This window comes from Carassius gibelio, chromosome B5 (genome assembly GCF_023724105.1).
Source record: "Carassius gibelio isolate Cgi1373 ecotype wild population from Czech Republic chromosome B5, carGib1.2-hapl.c, whole genome shotgun sequence".
NCBI classification, from domain to species: domain Eukaryota; kingdom Metazoa; phylum Chordata; class Actinopteri; order Cypriniformes; family Cyprinidae; genus Carassius; species Carassius gibelio.
The window spans coordinates 34,742,046-34,763,146 of record NC_068400.1 but is presented as its reverse complement, the minus strand read 5'-3'; the positions used below and the strand labels follow the sequence as shown (position 1 = coordinate 34,763,146).

At 36.6% G+C, this 21,101-nt stretch overlaps 1 protein-coding gene across 7 annotated transcripts in view; it reads left to right on the top strand.

Annotated features, from left to right (window-relative positions):
- Window positions 1–21,101, top strand: part of camkk1a (calcium/calmodulin-dependent protein kinase kinase 1, alpha a) — a 68,393-nt gene that overhangs the window by 39,551 nt on the left and 7,741 nt on the right. For all 7 annotated transcript variants that reach the window (XM_052555887.1, XM_052555881.1, XM_052555882.1 and 4 more), the window contains 13 exons: window positions 277–324; window positions 543–596; window positions 6,262–6,313; window positions 6,439–6,572; window positions 8,354–8,390; window positions 9,300–9,321; window positions 10,816–10,904; window positions 13,160–13,359; window positions 16,774–16,827; window positions 17,025–17,098; window positions 18,316–18,403; window positions 20,324–20,452; window positions 20,830–20,933. In XM_052555887.1, the coding sequence (XP_052411847.1) occupies window positions 277–324; window positions 543–596; window positions 6,262–6,313; window positions 6,439–6,572; window positions 8,354–8,390; window positions 9,300–9,321; window positions 10,816–10,904; window positions 13,160–13,359; window positions 16,774–16,827; window positions 17,025–17,098; window positions 18,316–18,403; window positions 20,324–20,452; window positions 20,830–20,933 (1,085 nt within the window). The remainder of the gene's footprint in view (window positions 1–276; window positions 325–542; window positions 597–6,261; window positions 6,314–6,438; window positions 6,573–8,353; window positions 8,391–9,299; window positions 9,322–10,815; window positions 10,905–13,159; window positions 13,360–16,773; window positions 16,828–17,024; window positions 17,099–18,315; window positions 18,404–20,323; window positions 20,453–20,829; window positions 20,934–21,101) is intronic.

The following is a 21,101-nucleotide window of genomic DNA, read 5'->3' as shown; positions in this document are numbered from 1 at the left end:
TCAATTATTAAAAGCTGAATAAAAGTTCTTCAATAAAAAACAATGTTTAAATGGCTTTTATTGAACAAGGATGCTGAAGTATTTTTAAATCTTTTCTTTTGCACTTTCTATATGGAATAGGTTATTAAACAAATGATTTGTTGTTTCCACCTGTAACTAACTTACGCGTTCCCTCTGGTGTGAAATATATTAATATAGTGTCACGACTCCTTTGTGTGTGTAGCTGGGATTGACTCCATACTCTCTCTCTCTGTCTCTGCTTTTTCACAATCTCAGGATTGCATCCAGCTTAACCAGTACAAGTTAAAGAGTGAGATTGGGAAGGTAAGCTCACCTACATCAAACTCCCACTGAGCTATTCTGATAGTCGGCATGCATATTAACATCAGAAAAATCTCATGGCCATCTTGTTTCATAGCAGTAATTGAAGCATTCAGACACTGACCCTTACTGACCCACAGCACATAGTCTCATAGTCGGACTCATCTGACTCACCTGTTTTGTTTATCTTCTTTCCTCTATCCATTTCTTCTATCTTAAAGGGCTCATATGGTGTTGTCAAGCTGGCGTACAACGAGGATGATGACAAATATTATGTAAGTATATTTTAAAATAGCTTGTCCTTCTTGCAGCATGACGTGCAGAAATTACACAGTTCAGCTTTAGACACAGTCAGGACGTGCATATTGTGAATAAGTTAAAAAATGTTAAGCAAATGGAAAAAACTATATACTGGAGGAAAGAGACTGGAAAGAGAAAATCAGCATGACAGAGAGGATGATGGAAGAGAGGCAGGATAGATTGAATGGTTATGAAAATGAGAGCAGAAGGGGGAGGGTTGTGATATAACAGAAATGACAGCAATGCCCAGCAGTCCTTAATTTGGAGATGTTTATATCAGCTCCCAAACACCATCACTGTTGATCACATATGCACACAACAGAACAAACATACATACAAATTGATAGACACGCAGGACGTCATTTTAGTGTCCTTATTCTCATCAGTGCCTGGACTGCAAAGAACACAAGCATAAAATGTTCTATTCAAATTATGTTCATCAAAAATAAGCATCAAAATAAACAATATTAACAGAAATAAAATATAAATACTGTATATGTAATTGACATTTACTTCTATCTAAAAATGACTGGCCATTCATGTGTATCTTGTCTTAAAAAAAGTAATATTTTGTCCTGTGGTAGGACTTATTATATGGAAATCTATTTTTAAATGGACCGTTTTATGGACACACTTTCCAATTTTGCTAATCAGGTCCCGAAAGGAAGGAAATAAGATATGTTTCAAGCTTTTCAAGAAGAGGTACATGACAGAAAGTAAGATTTTCAGCATTAATGAGCATAAAATAAGTTAAAGCTGTGCTTATGTGTGTGGATGGAGGCAGCATATGGCATAAAACTATTTAACTCATCATTTTCAATTTGTCTCATGGTTATGCATGCAGTTTTTATGAGCTCATATTAAAGGAATAGTTCACCCCAAAAAATTTAATCTGCTAAAAATGTATTGACCCTCAGGCCTTCCTAAGTGTGTTTGTTACTTCATCAGAACAGATTTGGAGAAATTTAGCCAGAAATCACTTGCGCACCAATGGATCCTCTACAGTGAATGGGTGCCATCATGAGTCCAAACAGCTTAAAAAAGCATCACAGTAATCCACGAGACTTCAGTCCATCAATCATGTCTTGTGAAGTGAAAAGCTTTGTTTGTAAGAAACAAAGCCATAACTAAAGCCAGAGTTGGAAAGTAACGAATTACATTTACTCGTGTTACTGTAATGGAGTAGCTTTTTTGTGTACTAATACTTTTTAAAGTAATTTTTTTAATCTGTAATTTTACTTTTACTTAAGTATATTTTGTTTGAAGTATTGTACTTCGCTACATTTTAAAACACATTAATTACTGAGTAAAAAAAAAATAAAAATAAAAAATCACTCCCTGGAAACTACGGCAGTAAATAATGGGCAGGAGGGCAAACTGGCGCTAAAATCGCAAGAAAGATGCAGACGGACAATACAGGCGCGTTATTAGTGGTGCAGACACCGCTGGAAACGAAACCCCGTGATATTCTGAAGTCTAACTCGAAGGAAATGAAGTGAACCCCTGGCCATATGTATGCTCTATTACTCAGTGTAAGCTGTACTTGCCTAGGAAGACGAAACTAGCAGGTTAAAAAATCTCGACAAGACATCAACCCTTTGCAAGAATGTAGAGGTAAGCTAAATAATTGCATCATTGCATTGGTGTTTAAAATGAAGCTTTGACATTTTAGCAATAGGTTTTGCACAAATTAGCCAAAAAGACAGTGGTGAGGAGTGTGCTATATCGTCTGCGATAATATCAGAATTTTTGTTTTAATGATGTGCTCGCACATTTAAAGTGAGTTCTTTCACTGTGTGATTCAGTCTCCTAAAATGCATTTAGAATGATCACAACATTGAAGATATGGGGGCAGAAAATTCACATATTTATATAATTTCATATATTAAATCAGACTCACACAAAGAATGCCGTCTTTTCCTCCAAAAATCATTATGAATATATACTTACACATATATAACAAGTTAATTAAGAGACTTGCGTTTTAGACACAATATTGCCTTTTTTAGCTCTATTTCTACAACAGGTTAAATGCATTCTTGTCCTGCACTAAACAGTGTAATACATCTAAGTGCCACTTCCAATGAATCTTCTGCATTTCCTCTGCATTAAAAGATGAGTTTGTTGATACTGATTTGCCTGGTAACAGCCCAAATGTTTTATTATTCTAAATAACTGATTCCTTTAAATAAAAACAACTAGTTTGAGATTAATAGGCCTATCCCAGGGGTGTCAAACTCAGTTCCTGGAGGGCCGTAGCCCTGCAGAGTTTAGTTCTAACCCTGCTCCAGCACACATATCATGTAGTTTTCAAATAAACCTACATGATTAGATTAGCTGGATCAGGTGTGTTTAATTATATCTAAACTGTGCAGGGCTACGGCCCTCCAGGAACTGAGTTTGACACCCTTGGCCTGTCCCATTTTTGACTCCCTCCCACTGTTAAAATGTAACAAAGTAATTTTTACTCTGAGTAAATTTTAAATGAGCTACCTTTTACTTTTACTTGAGTAGATTTTTAGGCTGGTACTTTTACTTGTACTTAAGTAAAATTTCATTAATGTAATGGTACTTTTACTTGAGTAGAATATTTTTGTAATCTTTCCACCTCTGACTAAAGCATTCAACTTTAAACAATTGCTTCTGGCAAAAATACAAGTCCATAGTCCATAATAACACAGTAAAAATGTTTGCTTAATGTGTGCTTACAAGCTCAAAGCTTTCACTTTACTAAATTAATTCATGGACAGGAGTCCTTCTGATTAGTTGTGGATTATTGTGATGTTTTTATCAGCTGTTTGTCTCATTCTGATGGCACCCATTCACTGCAGAGGATCCACTGGTGAGCAAGTGATGTAATGCTAAATTTCTTCAAATTTGGGTGGACACATCCGTTAATGATTAGACTATATATAATGTATGTAAAGGATGTAAATATGCTCAAAATGTTTAGATGAGAAAGAAGGAAGACACAGTGTTAATGTCTTAGTGTTGTTGTGCTAGACAGGTTGCCATATGGACAAACGCTTGTGCACACCTCGTCTTTATGGTGTACAAGTAGTGCTAAAGAAAATCACATCTATTGAGAGCCTATTCACTGGATGAAAACACTTTGTTAATGAGAGAGGTCAGAAGAGATTGGTCAGACTCCTTCCTGCTGAGAAAAAAGGCCACAAACACTCAAACTAGCACTTCTCCCAACAGGAGAAAGGCACAGCTGAAATCACAACCTGGAAGGGAATGGGCTTTCAACAGCAGAAGGCTGTTGCCCGATCCTCTTCTGATGACTCTATAAATGAGCTATGAACTGGATGGCTCAACAGTGGGGGGAAAAGCAACAATTCTTATACATACTAGGATCAAAATTCAACATGACATCATGTATCAGTGTATAAATGGTATATTATTTGGTATGAAGTGTACCTAATAACGGTGTTTTCCTCCCTTGTTTTTAGTTCATCTTTTTGCAGGCCTCATGATCGCATTTGAATATTTTCCTCTCCTCCTCATAATCATCTGTCATAATAGACAATGTGTCTGAAAGCAAAATAAAGCTCCCAGTTTCCAGCTGAATTCATTAACATGCTGTGTGGATATATAACAGCAAGGATGAATAGAGGACAGAGATCAAATCCCTTCATAAAGGCAGAGTAGAGTGAAGTTGCCCCCGTCTCTGGCCTTTACACTCCACTGTCCTCACAAAGCAGGGTTTTACCGTTCGAACAATTACCACACATTCTCTTTTTCTTTACAGGTAGAATTAATCCTGATATTATATATTGTTTTCTTCATTTTTCTTGCGTTTGATTTCTCCCATTTGCAACATCTAAACATGGTAAATGCAACCACTTGGAGAAATCGGACGTCAGTTTCTTATTCTCTATTTTAGTAACATATTTTATCTGTCGTCTCGTCTCGAGAGTTTAGCTCCACGTAGCATATCATCTAAATATAATAATGATTTTTGTTCGGGAGCTTTTATAAAAATAGAGATATTATCATTCATTGGCCCAACAGTGGAAATGCGGCTATTGTAAAGTTGATAAAAGTTGGGGTCACCAAGATTTTTTAAAAGAAATTAATAATTTTTTTCAGCAAGCATGTTTTAAATTGATCAATGTTACAATGTAACTTTTTATACAATGTATAACAGTTTTTGACATAAAACTATAAATAAAATATGAGTAGGCATAAATACTTGACATAAAAATAGATCAGTTATTTTTAATAGTACCGTATGTTTGATCAAATAAGTGCAGCCTTGGCAAACACTTAAAAAAAAATAATTGTGACGAGGAGAAACGCTATCTACTGTATATTGTTATTACATTGCAAAAGAGAGGCGTTTACCTTGTTGACCCCACTGTATTTCTCATAGTTTTTAGTAAATATAGATCCATCACCTCCTACAACAAACTGTATTTATGTATTGCTTACTTGCTGATTCATCTCATTGTTTCCCAGTCGTTTGCATTCTGATGCTTCAGTTCTTTCTGTCCCTCCTGCATTCTAAATAGCAATTTTCTTTCATCGTGCTCACCTCTGACATGTTCATAAAATATTCATGGTTTCCTCTTCACTCTTTGACGAACTGAGTTATTTAAACTCGTCAGCACAACAGACGTAACCTCCTCCAGCTGTCCTTGAGAGCCAGGAGAAAAGCACTCTTTCTTATTGCTAACTATTATGGATTTATGTCTGAAGTTGTGTACTTTCATTTTTAAGTTGAAGGGCCAATTTTATTGGACCTGTGTGTGTTTGAAACTTATTATTCGGAGATATTGGATTTTAAAGCATGAAAAATGAAGGGGTAAAGAACACGGGATTTCAACCTGCGCTTCAGCTCGACTTTGAATCCTCTCCATGATGGTATGTGGAATTGTATCATGGAAAACTCAAGAATGAATTTTGAATTTGGCCAGATCTCACTCATTATGAGGCCGCAGGTGTTAGAAATTGGCAGCCTGTTGTATTGCCATTTTCTGACTGTAATGAGCAGAGTGGAAGAGATTCAGAGAGAGCACTTCCCCGCGTTACATAAGTCTCCACATTTTCTGTTTGTGCACTATATACGTCTCTGTGCCTTTCACCCCAACAGAAAAGACACAGGTGCACAATTCTTCTATAATAGATGTCTTCCATTGTAAAAAGATACAGATGACTCGATATGTTTACCAGGAAGTGTAGATTTTAAAAGCCCGGTTCTGTGTGCCAAAAGCAATTGTTTTGATTAACATTTGAATTGCTTACAAAGACATCTGATCCAAGCATCAGCGGTTGAATGTGCACAACCCATTTTTTTCTTTTCTTTAAAAAAAAAAACAAAAAAAACAAGTTGATTTACAAATCACGAGCACTTTGGTCTGCTTGCTTCTTATAGTCTGTCACTCACTGCTTGTTACCAAATTTCTGCAATCACCTACATGATTGTCCCATCAAGGCCAGAAGCAAATGAGATGGCTGCAGTTGATTGAACTCTTTGAAAGCTTTGTTTAATTAGTATGTGAATGTGGAAGTCAGTTGATTGTTTCATCTTTATAGATGAAAATACGTGTTTGAGCATCTACCTCGGTTCAGACCCGTAGTCTTGGCAAAGTTGTCTGTTTTGCTCTTTTCATCCGTGTCTTATTTGTTTTGCAGGCAATGAAAGTAGTATCTAAGAAGAAGCTGATGAAACAGTATGGTTTTCCCCGTATGTATGGCATTTAAATTACATTTTAATTCGAAACCAGATGCACAGTATGCAGATGTTATGCACAGCATAAATTCAGGATCTAAATGAAGCAGCAAACTTAGTTGCATTCTTTCTCTTTGCAGGCCGCCCTCCTCCCCGAGGTCCTAAAGCAGCCCAGGGGGTGCAGCCCAAGGTGCTTGGTCCTCTGGAGAGAGTTTACCAGGAGATAGCCATCCTGAAAAAACTGGACCACCTCAACATAGTTAAATTGGTTGAGGTAAGGACTAAATTAATTAATTAATAATAATAATAAAAAAAAATATATATATATATATATATATATATATATATATATATATATATATATATATATATATATATATATATATATTAAGGGTGTTAACGGTTCACAAAATTCACGGTTCGGTTCGATACGATTCACTGGTGTCACGGTTCGGTTCGGTACGGTTCGGTACGGTTCGGTACGTTTTAGATACAGCAAAAAGAAAAAAATTGGCAGATAAATTTCCTTGATTTTTAAAAAATGTTTTTCTTTATTAAAACTAACAAAGTATGTTTTTGTTTTTTTTACATTGAACAATGATGGAGCTATTCATTACCCATCTTCTATGGTGTTTTCTTAGCAGCATACTTTATAAAACAAAAACTCCTTATAAAAAAAAAAAAATGTTATATTGTTGTAGTAGTTATGAACAAATACTTTTTATTTCCGTCTGAAGAAACCTTTCAAACAATCAAACTTCCTTCCATCCTTTACAACAAAGAAACGAAGAATCCTTTTCAATTGTATGATTTTCTTTCTTCCTTTATACTGAATAAACGTTCTTCTCAATGACTGAATGAACAAACAAACTTGCCTTCTGAATATTCTTCAAAACGAAAACACAATTGAACCTTCTTCCTTCTAAATGTCTTGTTATTAGATTAATGAACAACCACTTGAAAGAAATTTAGTCTACACCATATTTCTGCTTAATTTTTTTTGTCTGGGTCTCAGGAAAAGCCAGGTGTAAAAAAGTAAAATAAATGAAGAAAAAAATACATAATAAAATAATGAAAACACAGAGAGATGATATTTGGAAGGAAGTGAACTCAAGTACCCTAACAGCTCAATAACCAAGCTATATTTCAGACTAGTCATGTATCATTATGTAATTTGTGCCAAAGAGGGGACAAAATAATAGCAACGCCGAAAATCAGCTAGGAGTAAATCTGTTGAAAAGATGCACCCTTAATGCTCCTGAGAATGGGATGTGGAGAGAAGTGCGATCGATCACAGGATAAAGAAAAGGAAGCCAGAATGGAGGGATGCTGGCTGAAGAAGAGAAGCGCCTTTCCTTCTCTCCCCCTGTGGTTCCGTCTGAGTGCTCTTCAATCACAGCAGCACCCACGTACATCAGCAGAATTAGAAAAGAGGGGTGAGAGAGTGCGTGTGAGATAGAAATTGAATCCGAGCATGAAAAATATTTAAAGGAAACTTAGAAAGTGAGGCAGAGGAACCACCTACACTCCAATCACCTGGGCTCTCCTTCTGTCAGTCCAAGTATAGTCTTAAGTTAGGAGTGTGAGGCCATTAGGAGCAATACAGAACTGGTGTTCTGCTGGCAGTGAAGGATGAAGCACCTGATTCTTATTGAATCTCATCAGCGGTGCTGCGCCAGTAGCTTGGCTTTGTTTTGTTTTGTTTGTGTGTTAAATTAAGTGTTGCTTTTCCATCTAGCTTGTCCAGAAACAAGCATCTTTTTTCCAACAAGCAGTGGTGTAGAGTGACATAAGTTTCAGCATTTGTATTTTTTTACCTTCATATTTACACGCACAGCTTTCTAGGAAATAATCAGTCATGGTGTTTTAAAATATTGTCTCTCAGAAAATGAAATGAAATGAAATGAAGAAAATCAAATTAAAAATGGATAAACTAAAGTCGGATTTGCTCTGGACCTGTATGGGTGTTACATATTTTCCTAGACACAGAAACCTGGACAGTGTGTCATACAGTGCCTGTAGCAGGTGGTGTTTTTAATAAAGTTTCTATTCCAGGTGTTGGATGATCCAGCGGAGGACAGCCTTCACATGGGTATGCTCTTTTCTAATATATATTTGGTTGTAAAATGGTAAAATGTGTAATAGACTCAGCAAATGATATATATATATATATATATATATATATATATAGACACACACACACACATATACACAGTATATTTGTGTTTATGTATGAATGTAAAAAATCAAGAATGCATTAAAACTTAACAAAAGTGACAGTTCATGTTTCATGAGTACCAAATCAGCATATTAGAATTAATTCTGATTTGATGATCATGTGACTGAAGACTGGATTAATGATGCTGAAATTTCAACATTGCCATCATAGGAGTAAATTCCTTTTTAAAATACATTGAAATACAAAACATTTTAAACTGTAGTAATATTTTGAAGAAAAACTTTTTTTTTTTTTTTTACTGTATAATAATATAAGAGGCTTTTATAAAAAAGTATTTAAAAAATAATTTTAGTATTGTATTAGTATTATAATCCTCAACATTAATATTATTTCACATCCCTTTTACACATCATCCATGCTTACCCCTTTCTTGTAAACATCTGCTCATTGGTTGCAGTATTCAGTTGTTTCCTCCATTGCTATTCATGTTTAAAACAGATCAAACTGTGTCTTCATAATGGGCTGAAGTGAGAATCTGTAGAATAAGCGTGTCTTACATGGATACACATACATGATAAATTTAGTTGGCTGCTCTGACTCACACTGTAGGAATGAATATAAGGTGTTTGTGCTGATGGTGCAATGGTGCGAATAAAAGCACACATCATGCATATGTGTGAAAAAGAGCTGGGTCATTTGAGGATATGACATACTATAAGAACATTACATTTCATAAAAGGCTCTGAGAAATGGATTTGTCAATAACAGAATGTCTTTTCACCCTGGTTTTTGTTTAATGACTCTCTTTCTGATCTTTCACAGTGTTTGAGCTGATGCAGAAGGGGTGAGTATCTGTGTGTCCACTTCAACCTCTTTTGTGCATAATTGATGCTTTCGCCACGCTTTCTTCCAGCCTCTATCGTTTCATTAATCACTTCTTCCCATCTTCATCGACTGTCTTGTCTTGCATATCTGTCATCACTTAGATCTGACACAGTTTCTCGTTTCCTTCCCTTGTTCCAAAGGGATTAATTAAGCACTTATGTTCTCACTTTCTCACTCAGTCTCTTATTCACTTCTTTTTCTAAATCAGTTCTTTTGTTTTTTGTAACTGAATAGACTCACTGCATAAAAACAATTGCATTGTTAATCTTTTCAGTATTCCTTGTAGTTTTTATTTATTCTTTTGCTTTTCTGCGCTTCTAAATTCACGAAAAGCTCATTTAAATGGCAGCAGTCTTCCAGTTTATTATAAGACCTTTTTTTTTCAATTGTGACATTTTACTTCATTTGAATATGAGTTTTGGCCAAGTGGCCCAGCTTTGTTTTGGAGCGAAATGTTGTTTGTGGGCTTCTGCCTTGAAAAGAGCAGATTAGAACTTACTTTGCATAATTACAGAACTGTCTATATTCACTAGACCTGGCTGAATATGTTTGGCCTTTCTGCTCAATCGTGATTCACTGCCTGTGGGTAATGAATGAAATGGCCTTTGAGGGCCCTGTTTTGTGCTAAGTGGTTTTTGTGATTGGTTTTTATGTAAATCTCACAGGCACAGTTCATTTTGAAGGATTCTATCCACTGTGTGTGCAGTCCTGTAGTTTCCCAGCATCCTTTGTTCTCTTGCACAACTTTCCCTGTGCGGTGTTTTATACGTATGTCTTTTTTGACAAACATTACTGTATGTCAAACATTTGGAATTCTGTTGATTTAAATAGGTCACTAAAGGCTGGAATACACTACATGACTTTAGCGCTGATTTATAGTCTGGAGCGGTTCATGCTAGTTGGCGAAAGTTAGATTTTTCGTAGAAAAATATAATGGCTACAGATTCCAGTGTTTTAGCATTAGACTATGATTCCATTAAGTCAGACGATATCAAGCCTGTTTGATATTTTGAGCCAATTTTAGAATATGTGTTATTTTCATTTGTCACGCATCTCTTAGCAACAAAGACGCAATAGTGTATGATCTTTAGTCATTCTGGAACTATTTATTTTTAGGATTTTGGATTCTTTTACAGGATTTTTTCCAATTACAGGATATTTTTTAGTACATAAATAGGTACTTGTATTTGTAGTATACTTAGCCTGGCAGATAGGTATTTCAAATACTTTTTAGTATATATTTTATTTTTTTCACTAGGGTTGTTTCATGTTAAAGCCACATCATGAGGACATTTCAGACAGTGTATTGTATCAGAAGTTTTGATCTCTCTAACTATCATTTCATTCAGTATTTGTCTTCCTGAATCATTGTTGTCTGTTACTGTCTCAGTTACTGTCTTTTATTAGCACTTTATCAGTTAACTTACATTAACGTGCCTCTATTGGTCTCCAGCCCTGTGATGGAGGTCCCCAGCGACAGTCCGTTCAGTGAGGACCAGGCCCGCCACTACTTCAGAGACATTGTTCTTGGCATCGAGTACTGTGAGTCATTTCCTTCATTTTAAAAAACTTTTTTTTAATTGCCGGGTTGACCTCACTGGGTTCCATTTGTAGTTTTTAGGAGACCGTCTTGACATGCATTTTGTAACAGAGCATCCGAAGTTAAATAATTCCCAGTAGATAAGAGTGATCAAACTCCTGCTGATGAGCGCCTGACATTAATCATTACTCATGTAAAAATAAAGACCCAAGAGAGTTCTGTCTCAAGATAAAGCTCTGTGTTTGTTGTTCTAACGCATCATGGCATCCTGTTAGGCTAATGAAGTGAGCGAATGTGGCAATGCGCTCATGTATTTGTGCGTGGGGGAGGTCATCGTTTCTTGATGAAAACAAGACTGTGCTATTTCTAAAGGCCGTTCTGATTTTCTCTCATCTGTCAGAAGAAATTCGATTTTATGTTGAAACATTACTGTCACTAAACAGTCTGGCGTTTAAAAGAATATTCTGTTAAGCTCTGTCGACAACATTCGTTGCATAAGGTTACCACAAAAATTAAATAGATAGTTCACCCAAAAATGAATGTTCTGTTCATTCACCCTCATGTCTTTCTAAATCTGTATGACTTTCTTTCTTAAGTGGAACACAAAAGTAGATATTCTTAAGATTGTTGGTAACCAGACATTTGGTCCCTTATTGTCTTCCACTGTGTAGGCAAAAAAAAACACCCAAAATATGATGTTTTGTGTTCTGGAGAAGAATCAAAGAAAGATGTGGATAAGTAAATGACTGAATGTTTATTTTAGGTGAACTATCCCTTTAATTTTCACTTTTAGTTACAGTATTTACAAAGGAACAAAATGAACGTGTGTTAACATGGTTTTAGTGTGAAGCTATATCAAATACCTTTTAAAAAAAGTACAAAAAAAAATATTTAACCAACTCAATGCAAATTTGTAAATTTCTTTTAAATCCTTTAAAACTGGCTCAATTCAGTTCCGTTGTAAGTGTCATGTTGACTTTCTTTTTGCTCTTTTGAAAAACAAGTCTAAATAACTTTATGGTGATCAACAGTCGACAGCTGAAGTTGTATTGAGCCTTTAAACAAGATAATCGCTCAAACAAAGAGTGATTTAGGCTGAGTTGATTGCCAAGTGTCTGTCCTGCTCATCGAGTGGAAACTAAGCTTACATCCGTTCGTTTGAATCTTACTAACCAGGCAACACTCGCTGTGGCAACCGTCTGGATGGCAACAGGCCATTTGCATGATTCGCCACAAATCAGTCTGTGTTAACAATGAACTCCTTTGTGTGTGTGTGTGTGTGTTTGTGTTGGTAATTTGCGGACTGTAATCAGAGTATGTGGCCATATTCCGTTCTCTTCATTAGCACAACGCTAGTGACCTCAGGGAGCCATCCATGTCAATAGAATTAATTAATAGTAATCTAAAAGATGTGTGTTTCGGGGGGGGGGGGGGATGTTACGTACACTGCTTGAGAGACATCTTGCATGAACTGTGGTGTACTCCATGTGTCACATTCACCTTGCTTGCTGACTTTGATGAAATAATTATATGCAATAACCTGCTAATACTTTGAACACATGTCTTTGTTCGTTAATGGATTTTCTTTTTTCATTACCATCTAAAGATGTCTGAGATGTGGCTCTTGTCACATATAACCAGTAATGGCAGATGACTGAAAGATGATAAGTGGCCGGCAGGTTATCTTTGATTGACCACTTGAGACAGGAAGGGATCTATTAACCAATCAAATTCATCTTCTGTGTGCACGGCCCAGGGGGACCTTCTTGAACCTGTCTGTGGTTCCTTAGTTAAGCCGAGAGCTACTGCTGTCAGACACACTTCATTTTGTATCTCCTCTTCACTGGCTGTGCTTAACTTAGTAACATTATTAAACTTTAATATTATTAAACAAGCAAAAAGCAGGTTAAAACTGGCATTTTGGTTCAAAATTAAGTAACTTTTACAGTATAAGTATGGTTGTGTATTACATATTTTGTTCATATTTAAATTTTTGTTCAGATTTCATGCTAGGCTAAGTGATCACAGTTAGTCACTGATGAAACATACATTATTCTGGTGTTGAAAAAATAAGATTGATCCTCACATGAATAGATGTAAAATGTTTTGGTTTAAATATAACATTTCTTTTGATAAGTCTAATAAAATTCTGAGATTTAAAGTTAATTGTCAGCAAACTCCCTTTTGAGACGGCTCATTTTTATCATTCTTTTTGATGTATTTCATTACATCTCTTATTCTCTTTCTTTTTGCTCAGTGCACTATCAGAAGATCGTTCACAGAGATATCAAACCATCTAATTTATTACTGGGAGATGACGGACATGTCAAGATTGCAGATTTTGGGGTTAGTAACCAGTTCGAGGGTAATGATGCCTTGCTCTCCAGCACTGCTGGTACTCCTGCCTTCATGGCCCCAGAGACGCTGTCGGACAACCGCAAGAGCTTTAGTGGAAAGGTAATGTGTGTCTGGGATCATTTTGCTAATATGCAGAGGTGTCAAGTAACGAAGTACAAATACTTCGTTACTGTACTTAAGTAGAAATTTGGGGTATCTATACTTTACTTGAGTAATTATTTTTCAGCCGACTTTTTACTTCTACTCCTTACATTTTCACGCAAGTATCTGTACTTTCTACTCCTTACATTTTAAAAATAGCTTCGTTACTGCTATTTTATTTCGGCTTGTTTTCATTCTGGCTTGTCATAATTGAGAAAAAAAAAATCCAGATAAATCGCGCCATCCGGATGGAGTGAATTTGATTGTGGTTGGATGAGAAGTATAAGCATATACCATTCCGACACCCTATTGGTCTGTAGGCGATCCATCCATCGCACCTGCACATGACACAAATCACATCACACTCCAGCAAGGACATAGCCGGTTTTGGGTTCGTTTATCAAAAATTATATTTCTTAAAAGTAGGGTGGAACTGGCTTCCGATCGCCTCAGAGTCAGTCCCCTTAAATTTCATATGAAACCGGCGTCAGACCGCGGTCTCCTCTCTGTCTTTCGGCGCGCTCTGCAATCCGAGCTCAGTGATCAGCCGTGAAACAGTGATTCAATGCGAGCTCAAACAGAGACAGAGGACACAAGGTGTGTGTTTCTCGATAGATTGTTAGAATATCTGTATCCGTGCAGTTCTTTGTCATAAATACAGTTTACAAAAGGTCACGAGTGAGCAGTCGGTTTCTCATGATGAGAATCTCATCTAGTATAAAGTTTTCGCTTGTCACCGCGCGCTCATCACAGCCGTTTCCTCCAGCGAAAATCTAGCCCTTAACACATATGAACGAACGCATACTTTAATTACTCTTATTTAAATATACTTAATACACTACTGTGCAAAAGTCTTAGGCGCGTTAGTATTTTCACTTAAAAGAATGGTGTTCGTCATGATGGTGTGTCAGTATCAGTGTATATTTCCTAACATCCATTTTGCCGTCGTCAAACTGCTTGTGCATTCAAAATCGCACTAGATTATTATTAAAATTAATGGCAAACTGATTTTTCCTAAGGACACACTACAGCAAAAGATATAAATAACTGACTTAAAACACTCTTTTTGGGGTGAAAATACTATATTTTCTTTTCCATAAGACTTTTGCACAGTACTGTATTTTAAAAACGACATTGTTGCTACTTAATAAAGAATGACCATACAGTAATTCACAGGACTGATTAAAGACAGTGACAGACAGCACTCATCTTAACTAAATATCAGAGTGAGTGACAGAGATACAGTAGAAACATTATGTGTGCTTTTGTATTAAATAATTGCCCAGATTGTGAAATACATTTATTAGCCTTATTAAGGGAAGCACAACTTGGGAAATGAGAGCATCCAAGGTGAAAGCTATGGATTTATTTTAAATATTTATAATATTCTCTAATGTTATCCATAGTTTTTTTAGGTTATTTTTTTTTAAGTATCGTTTAAGGCACCGTTGAGGCGCCGGTACCGTTTTAAAAGTATCAAAAAAGGCACTGGACCCTTCTTAAAAGTTATTATTTCTCACTGGCTCATTTACCAAATGGGGGCTTTCTCTTCATCCTCCACAAATTAAGCTGTAGCTAGTTCGGTAGCGAGACGTTTTAATAAATTATCGTTTGCGAATGACAACGCGATTGACTATTTTGTGATAACTAGGCTTTACCAACTTTGTAACCCCGAACACTGGACATAGCAGACATATGTACCGAATACAGGAAGCTATCAATCAAGAAGGTATCAGGATTATGAGTTATTTTTAGTTTTTGATTAACAATGTGGATTAATCATTAATTTTGACAGCACTATAATATTTATTGTATATAGACAACCATACAAGGGTAATTGTTACTAAGCCTGGACCAATGTTCTTGTCCATTGCCCTGGCAGATTCCTGCAGCTAATCTTGGATGTACATTTACATTCCATTAAAGCTTATTGATGACATGCCTCTGAAGTTTGACTTTTTGCACCATAACAATACTTATTGGCAACTAGTCATCATATCTCTAGCTCTTTAATGTATTTGCATTGTACTAAAATGCGTTCATTTGGCATATAGTGGGCATATATGCGGCTGAAAAAAGGTAGCCTAGCCCTAGTGCATCCCAGATTTTTCAGCATGAACATTTTAATATAACATTATAGTCATTATGGCCTATGGCCTTTAGAAAAATGTTTTTTGAGGCGGTGGGGTAGTGCACAATAGGCCCCTGTGGTGCGGCCTAAGCTTTTGTTCTTAATGGCATTTTTTTCCCCTTACATTACTTTTACTTTTATACTTTAAGTAGTTTTTTAAACCAGTACTTTTACACTTTTACTTGAGTAAAAATCTTGAGTTGATACTTCAACTTCTACAAAAGTCTTTTTAAACCCTAGTATCTATACTTCTACTTGAGTAATGAATGCCAGTACTTTTGACACCACTGCTAATATGTGTTGTGGTAGGCCAATCATTCAGGCTGATTAGGCTTTATAAAATAGCTTAAAGGGATAGTTCACCCAAAAATTAGAATTTTATCAGACAGGAATGCTAATTCGTAACACAAATTAAGATATTTTTTATGAAATCTGAGAGCTTTCTGACCCTCCACAGACAGCAATGCAACTGAAATGTTCCTAGGCCCAGAAACCTAGGAAGTACATTGTTAAAATAGTCCTTGTGACATCAGTGGTTCAACCGTAATTTTAATAAGCTACTGTCTGTGTGCAAAAATGACAAAAACGTTCTGAACGGCATGCGCTGCACTTTGTTTACAAGCAGAGGAATGCACAAAAAGTATTCTCATAGCTTCATAAAATTGCAGTTGAACCACTGATGTCACATGGACTAGTGTTTTTGTATGGGACTTTGCGATTTCTCTCATGAACATGTCATAGAGCTATACTGATGTTCCAAAGTTTTGGGTCGAGAAGGTTTTTAAAAAGTATTTGATCAAAATTCATTTAAAACCGTAATATTAAAATTGTAATATTGTGTAAGATACAATTATTAAAATCAAAGTAATTTATTTGATGGCAAAGCTGTCACTTGATTTTTCAGAACTCATTCTGATATGTTGATTTGGTGCCTATTAGCAATGTTGAAAACATTTTTATGGCTTTTTGATAAGAAGTGCACTTGTTTAAAATACTTCTCTCTCTCTTTTTTTAAATAAGCTTTTTTTTTTAATCCTTTGCTGTCACTTTTGATCAATTGAATGTGTATTTGCTGAATAAAAATATAACTTTCTTTAAAAAACAAAATGTATGAACCCCTCACTTTTGAGCAGAATGGAGATTTTGGGTGAACTGTCCCTTTAATGAATCCTGTTCATCTCAATATCTCAAAGGTCCAGAACTCCCCTGGAACACTAAAACAGAAGTTGTGTTTTTTTCAGGCTCTGGATGTGTGGGCTATGGGAGTGACCCTCTACTGTTTTGTGTATGGGAAGGTGAGTTTGCTCATGTGTTGATATGATCAGAGTGATAGCAGTAATTCTTCATTGTGGGATTATCTATCAGAATGATCAATGGATGGGGCAGAGTGCTACTGCAGTGACATTTCTGTGATGGATGATTTTGATCACTCATCCATCTCCCCCCCTCTCTATCTCTCTCTCCTACTGTGTTTTTCTTCCTTGTCCTCCAGTGCCCATTTATTGATGAGTACATACTGGCACTTCACAATAAGATCAAGAGTAAGCCGGTGGAGTTCCCCGAGACGTAAGTCGCCCCTTGTTGTTTACGACGCATCTGCTATTAACAAATACAGAGAGAGGAAATGGCATAGATGTTTGAGTGTATGGCAATGTGAGCTAAATGCACTATTGATGCATGTCAGTTTAGTATGATATTTGCGTATTGTCCTGCAGGTCTGTATGAATATGTAGATTAAGTCTGCCTTCTGTGTGTGGAAGGCCAGAGGCCATCCAAATGCATGTCATCTGGTGTATGTGTTTGGACAAGAAATCAACTAATGAAAGAGCGTCTCTCTCTAACACACACTCTGTTCCCTAATGTCATGCCGCAGTGTTCTCAGTGACTGAACTAACTGTTCAAAGTGTCATCATTTTGAATCCAATTCTGAATATCTACATGACCATGGGTTTCCAATGGTATGGTATTACAATTAGATATTAGACCGTACAGAAATTGAAATCTACAGATAACGCTTATAAACACTACATACATACATTCATGCAATGCTGATGTTGTCAACATGAACAATTTGATTAAAAAGTATAACAGTATGACTGACAGCCACCACATACTCCTCAAATCATTAGATTAATTCGCGCTGAGGAGCCGTGCCGATGCACAACCCATGTGAAGAAGATAATTCCACAAATAACTGCAATTACAGGTTTCAAACAGAAATGGCGACAAAAAGGCAAAACCTTTGGACTGCAGCATTAAAACTCTACTGTAACTGCTATAAATGTACTGTTACACTCTGCCTCTTCTCCACTCTCGCTTAATTTCTTAAAAGCATAAACCTCACTTAATTTCTAAGTCTATGCTTAAAACAAGAAAATAAATTAGGGGAATGGTGAAAAAAGAGATAATACTGTATTCAACAGAGTAAGACTAATTCAAGTGATAATATAAGCATCTGTCTTGTTTTAAGGATGTATAGATAGTTGAACTAGAAAAAAGGACAACAATACTCTCCGCTTCTTTACTGGTTTTTGTACTTTACTGTAAAATACCATTTTATTCTACTGTTCTATGTGCTATTTTATAACAGCATTAAATATATCCATCTGCCCTCCTTGTTACAGAAGCTGTGTGACAGTCAGTGTGTTTTTTGAAGCTGTTTCTATGTCTGCAGTGTGTCAGCTCTTGTAAAAGCATGCTGTCATTGTTTAGCTGTACAGTCAGATGTTTTGGTTTTGTTTTACTACTTCAGCTATTTGCTCTGTGTTTCTGTGATATCTCAGGCCAGCTATCAGTGAGGGGCTGAAGAATCTGGTCTCACGAATGCTGGACAAAAACCCAGACACCAGGATCCCTATTCCTGAGATCAAAGTAAGTCTACATAAGACACAAAAGGAACACTTTAGAAATTGAGAGAGGCAAAGATCTGCATTGAAAAATACAGAGTTTCAAAGATTTTGACTTTTTGATTTGGTTGGATGATTAATGAATGTTTTTCCTTTAAAAATTGCATAAATTTTCCTTGATGCGTACCAGAGAGATAAAATGCAACATCACTTAAAATTAAAGTTATAGTCAGTATCTCAAAAAGAAATGTCCAAAGAATATTCTCTAGAGTGTCTCATTAGTCAGCGCTCTCAAAGCAGCAGTTTCTATCAAAGACCATTCCTGAGCCACATCCAAGGATAGTGTTAAAATATGACACAGTATCTCTGATAGCTTCTGCACCATCTAGCAGACTTGGTGTTTGGACAGGAACACATCAGCTAATCCCCATGGACAGAGATTTTGGTTCAGTTCTGGAAACTTCCATCTGCTGTCTCAGTGTGACAGAGTGTGAATAATTAGCACACACACATTCGGCCATCAGAGACTCTTGCCTGCATGTCATTACCCAGAAAATGTTCCATAAAAGCAGCGATCCCCAGAGCACACTTTAATCAGAGCTGCACGGCCTACATTCACTCAACAGCTCTACTCTCATATCCTTCAGACTAACTTTGTTTTTAGGACAAATATATATTTTTATTTTTTAATGATTTTCTGGTGGGATGGGTGGATAGACGAATGGATATGTGGAATAATCTACAGATATTTGAAAGGATTGATAAATAAAAGGAGTGATGGATGAGCAGATGAATGGAATGGAAGGATAGAAGGTTAGATGGATTGACCAATGGATGGATGGATGGAAGGACAGATGATGGCGTGATGGATGGATGGATGGATGGATGGATGGATGGAAGGACAGATGATGGCGTGATGGATGGATGGATGGATGGATGAATGGATGGATGGAAGGACAGATGATGGCGTGATGGATGGATGGATGGAAGGACAGATGATGGCGTGATGGATGGATGAATGGATGGATGGAAGGACAGATGATGGCGTGATGGATGGATGGATGAATGGATGGATGGATGGATGGAAGAAAAAATGTGTGGGCAGATCTACAGACTGATGGATAGATGAATGGAAGGCTAGATGATGGCTGGATGGATGAATGGATGTAAGTGTGGATGAATGGTTTTATGGATTTCTGTTGGAATGAATGAATGAGATGAATGGACCAATAATTGAAAAAATGTGTGGACAGATGGATATACAGACCAATAATGAATGGAAGGACAGATGATGGATGGATGGATGAAGGTGTGGATGAATGGTTTGATGGATTTATGGAGGAATGAATGAATGAAAGTTAGAAGAATGGACTGATGGATGGATGGTAAAAAAAATGTGTGGACAGATCTACAGACAGATAAATAAAAAAGATAAATGGACAAATGTATAGTTGAATGGAATGATAGATTATGGCTGAATGGATGACACAATAGATGGATGGATGGATGTAGGACTCATCTATGGACAGATGCATGGATGGAAGCATGGATGAATGGTTTAATGGAATTATTGAGGAATTGATGAAAGGATGGATAGAATGTTAGATGAATTGAAAAATTATTGATGGTTGGATATATTTAAGGATAGATGAAGACTGAATGTCTAAAACATTGGATGGATGAAAGAAAATATGTAAAAACTGATCTACGAACAGATGAATGAATAGATGATGGCTGGACATGAAACATTAGATGAATGGACGAATGGATTGATCTATAGACAGATGGATGGAGGATGGAATATTTAAAGCATCAGTGGATGAAACGATGAATAGAAGGACAGTTGATGGCTAAGCGAATGGATGATTGAATGGAAGACTACATTAACGGATGGATGGAATGATAGGTTGACATGCGTTACATATGTATGTGTGTCTATCTTCAGGTGGACCCCTGGGTGACTCAGGATGGCACTGACCCTTTGCCTTTAGAAGAGGAGCACTGTACTGTAGTGGAGGTCACCGAAGAAGAGGTGCAGAATTCAGTCAAGTTTGTCCCCAGTCTGTCTGCTGTGGTAAGTGAAACAGAGCAAGCACAAGGGCACCTTTGTATTAAACACATGAGCTACTGAACAGTAGTTACATGAACATAAACACACAGAGGCCACATGCCTTGACCAGATGTTTTTAAGACTTTGTTCTGCTGTCAACGAGTGAATGAATAAGAAGGTTAAGACACACTTGACCTCAGCCAAACAACTGAAACCTAACCATGTCAAACTGACCCTGCTTCTTGAACCGTCAGTGTTTCCTCGATTATTTTCATGGATTTAGTCCTTCTCACCATCACATTAGCACATTGCTGTTTTTCCATTAATGTTTTGTATTTGTATGCCCTGATCTTTATTCTTTGATATGTAAAGTAATTGATATCTTGTTGTTGACACTGTAGATTTTGGTCAAAGCCATGTTAAGGAAGCGTTCCTTTGGGAATCCATTCGAGTGTCCCAGCAGGAGAGAAGAGAGATCCATGTCTGCACCCGGCAGTCTGCTCATGTAAGTGTTCCAAACTGACAAACTATAGCAACCGATGACCAGCAAGATAGCATATTTCTATACCTTGACAAATCTAAATGACTTTCCTTTTCCTCACAAGGCCTTTGTAAGAGGCTGAAATCTTTTCAGCATTGCATCTCTTTCATTCTTTGCTTTTTTTGCTCTCAC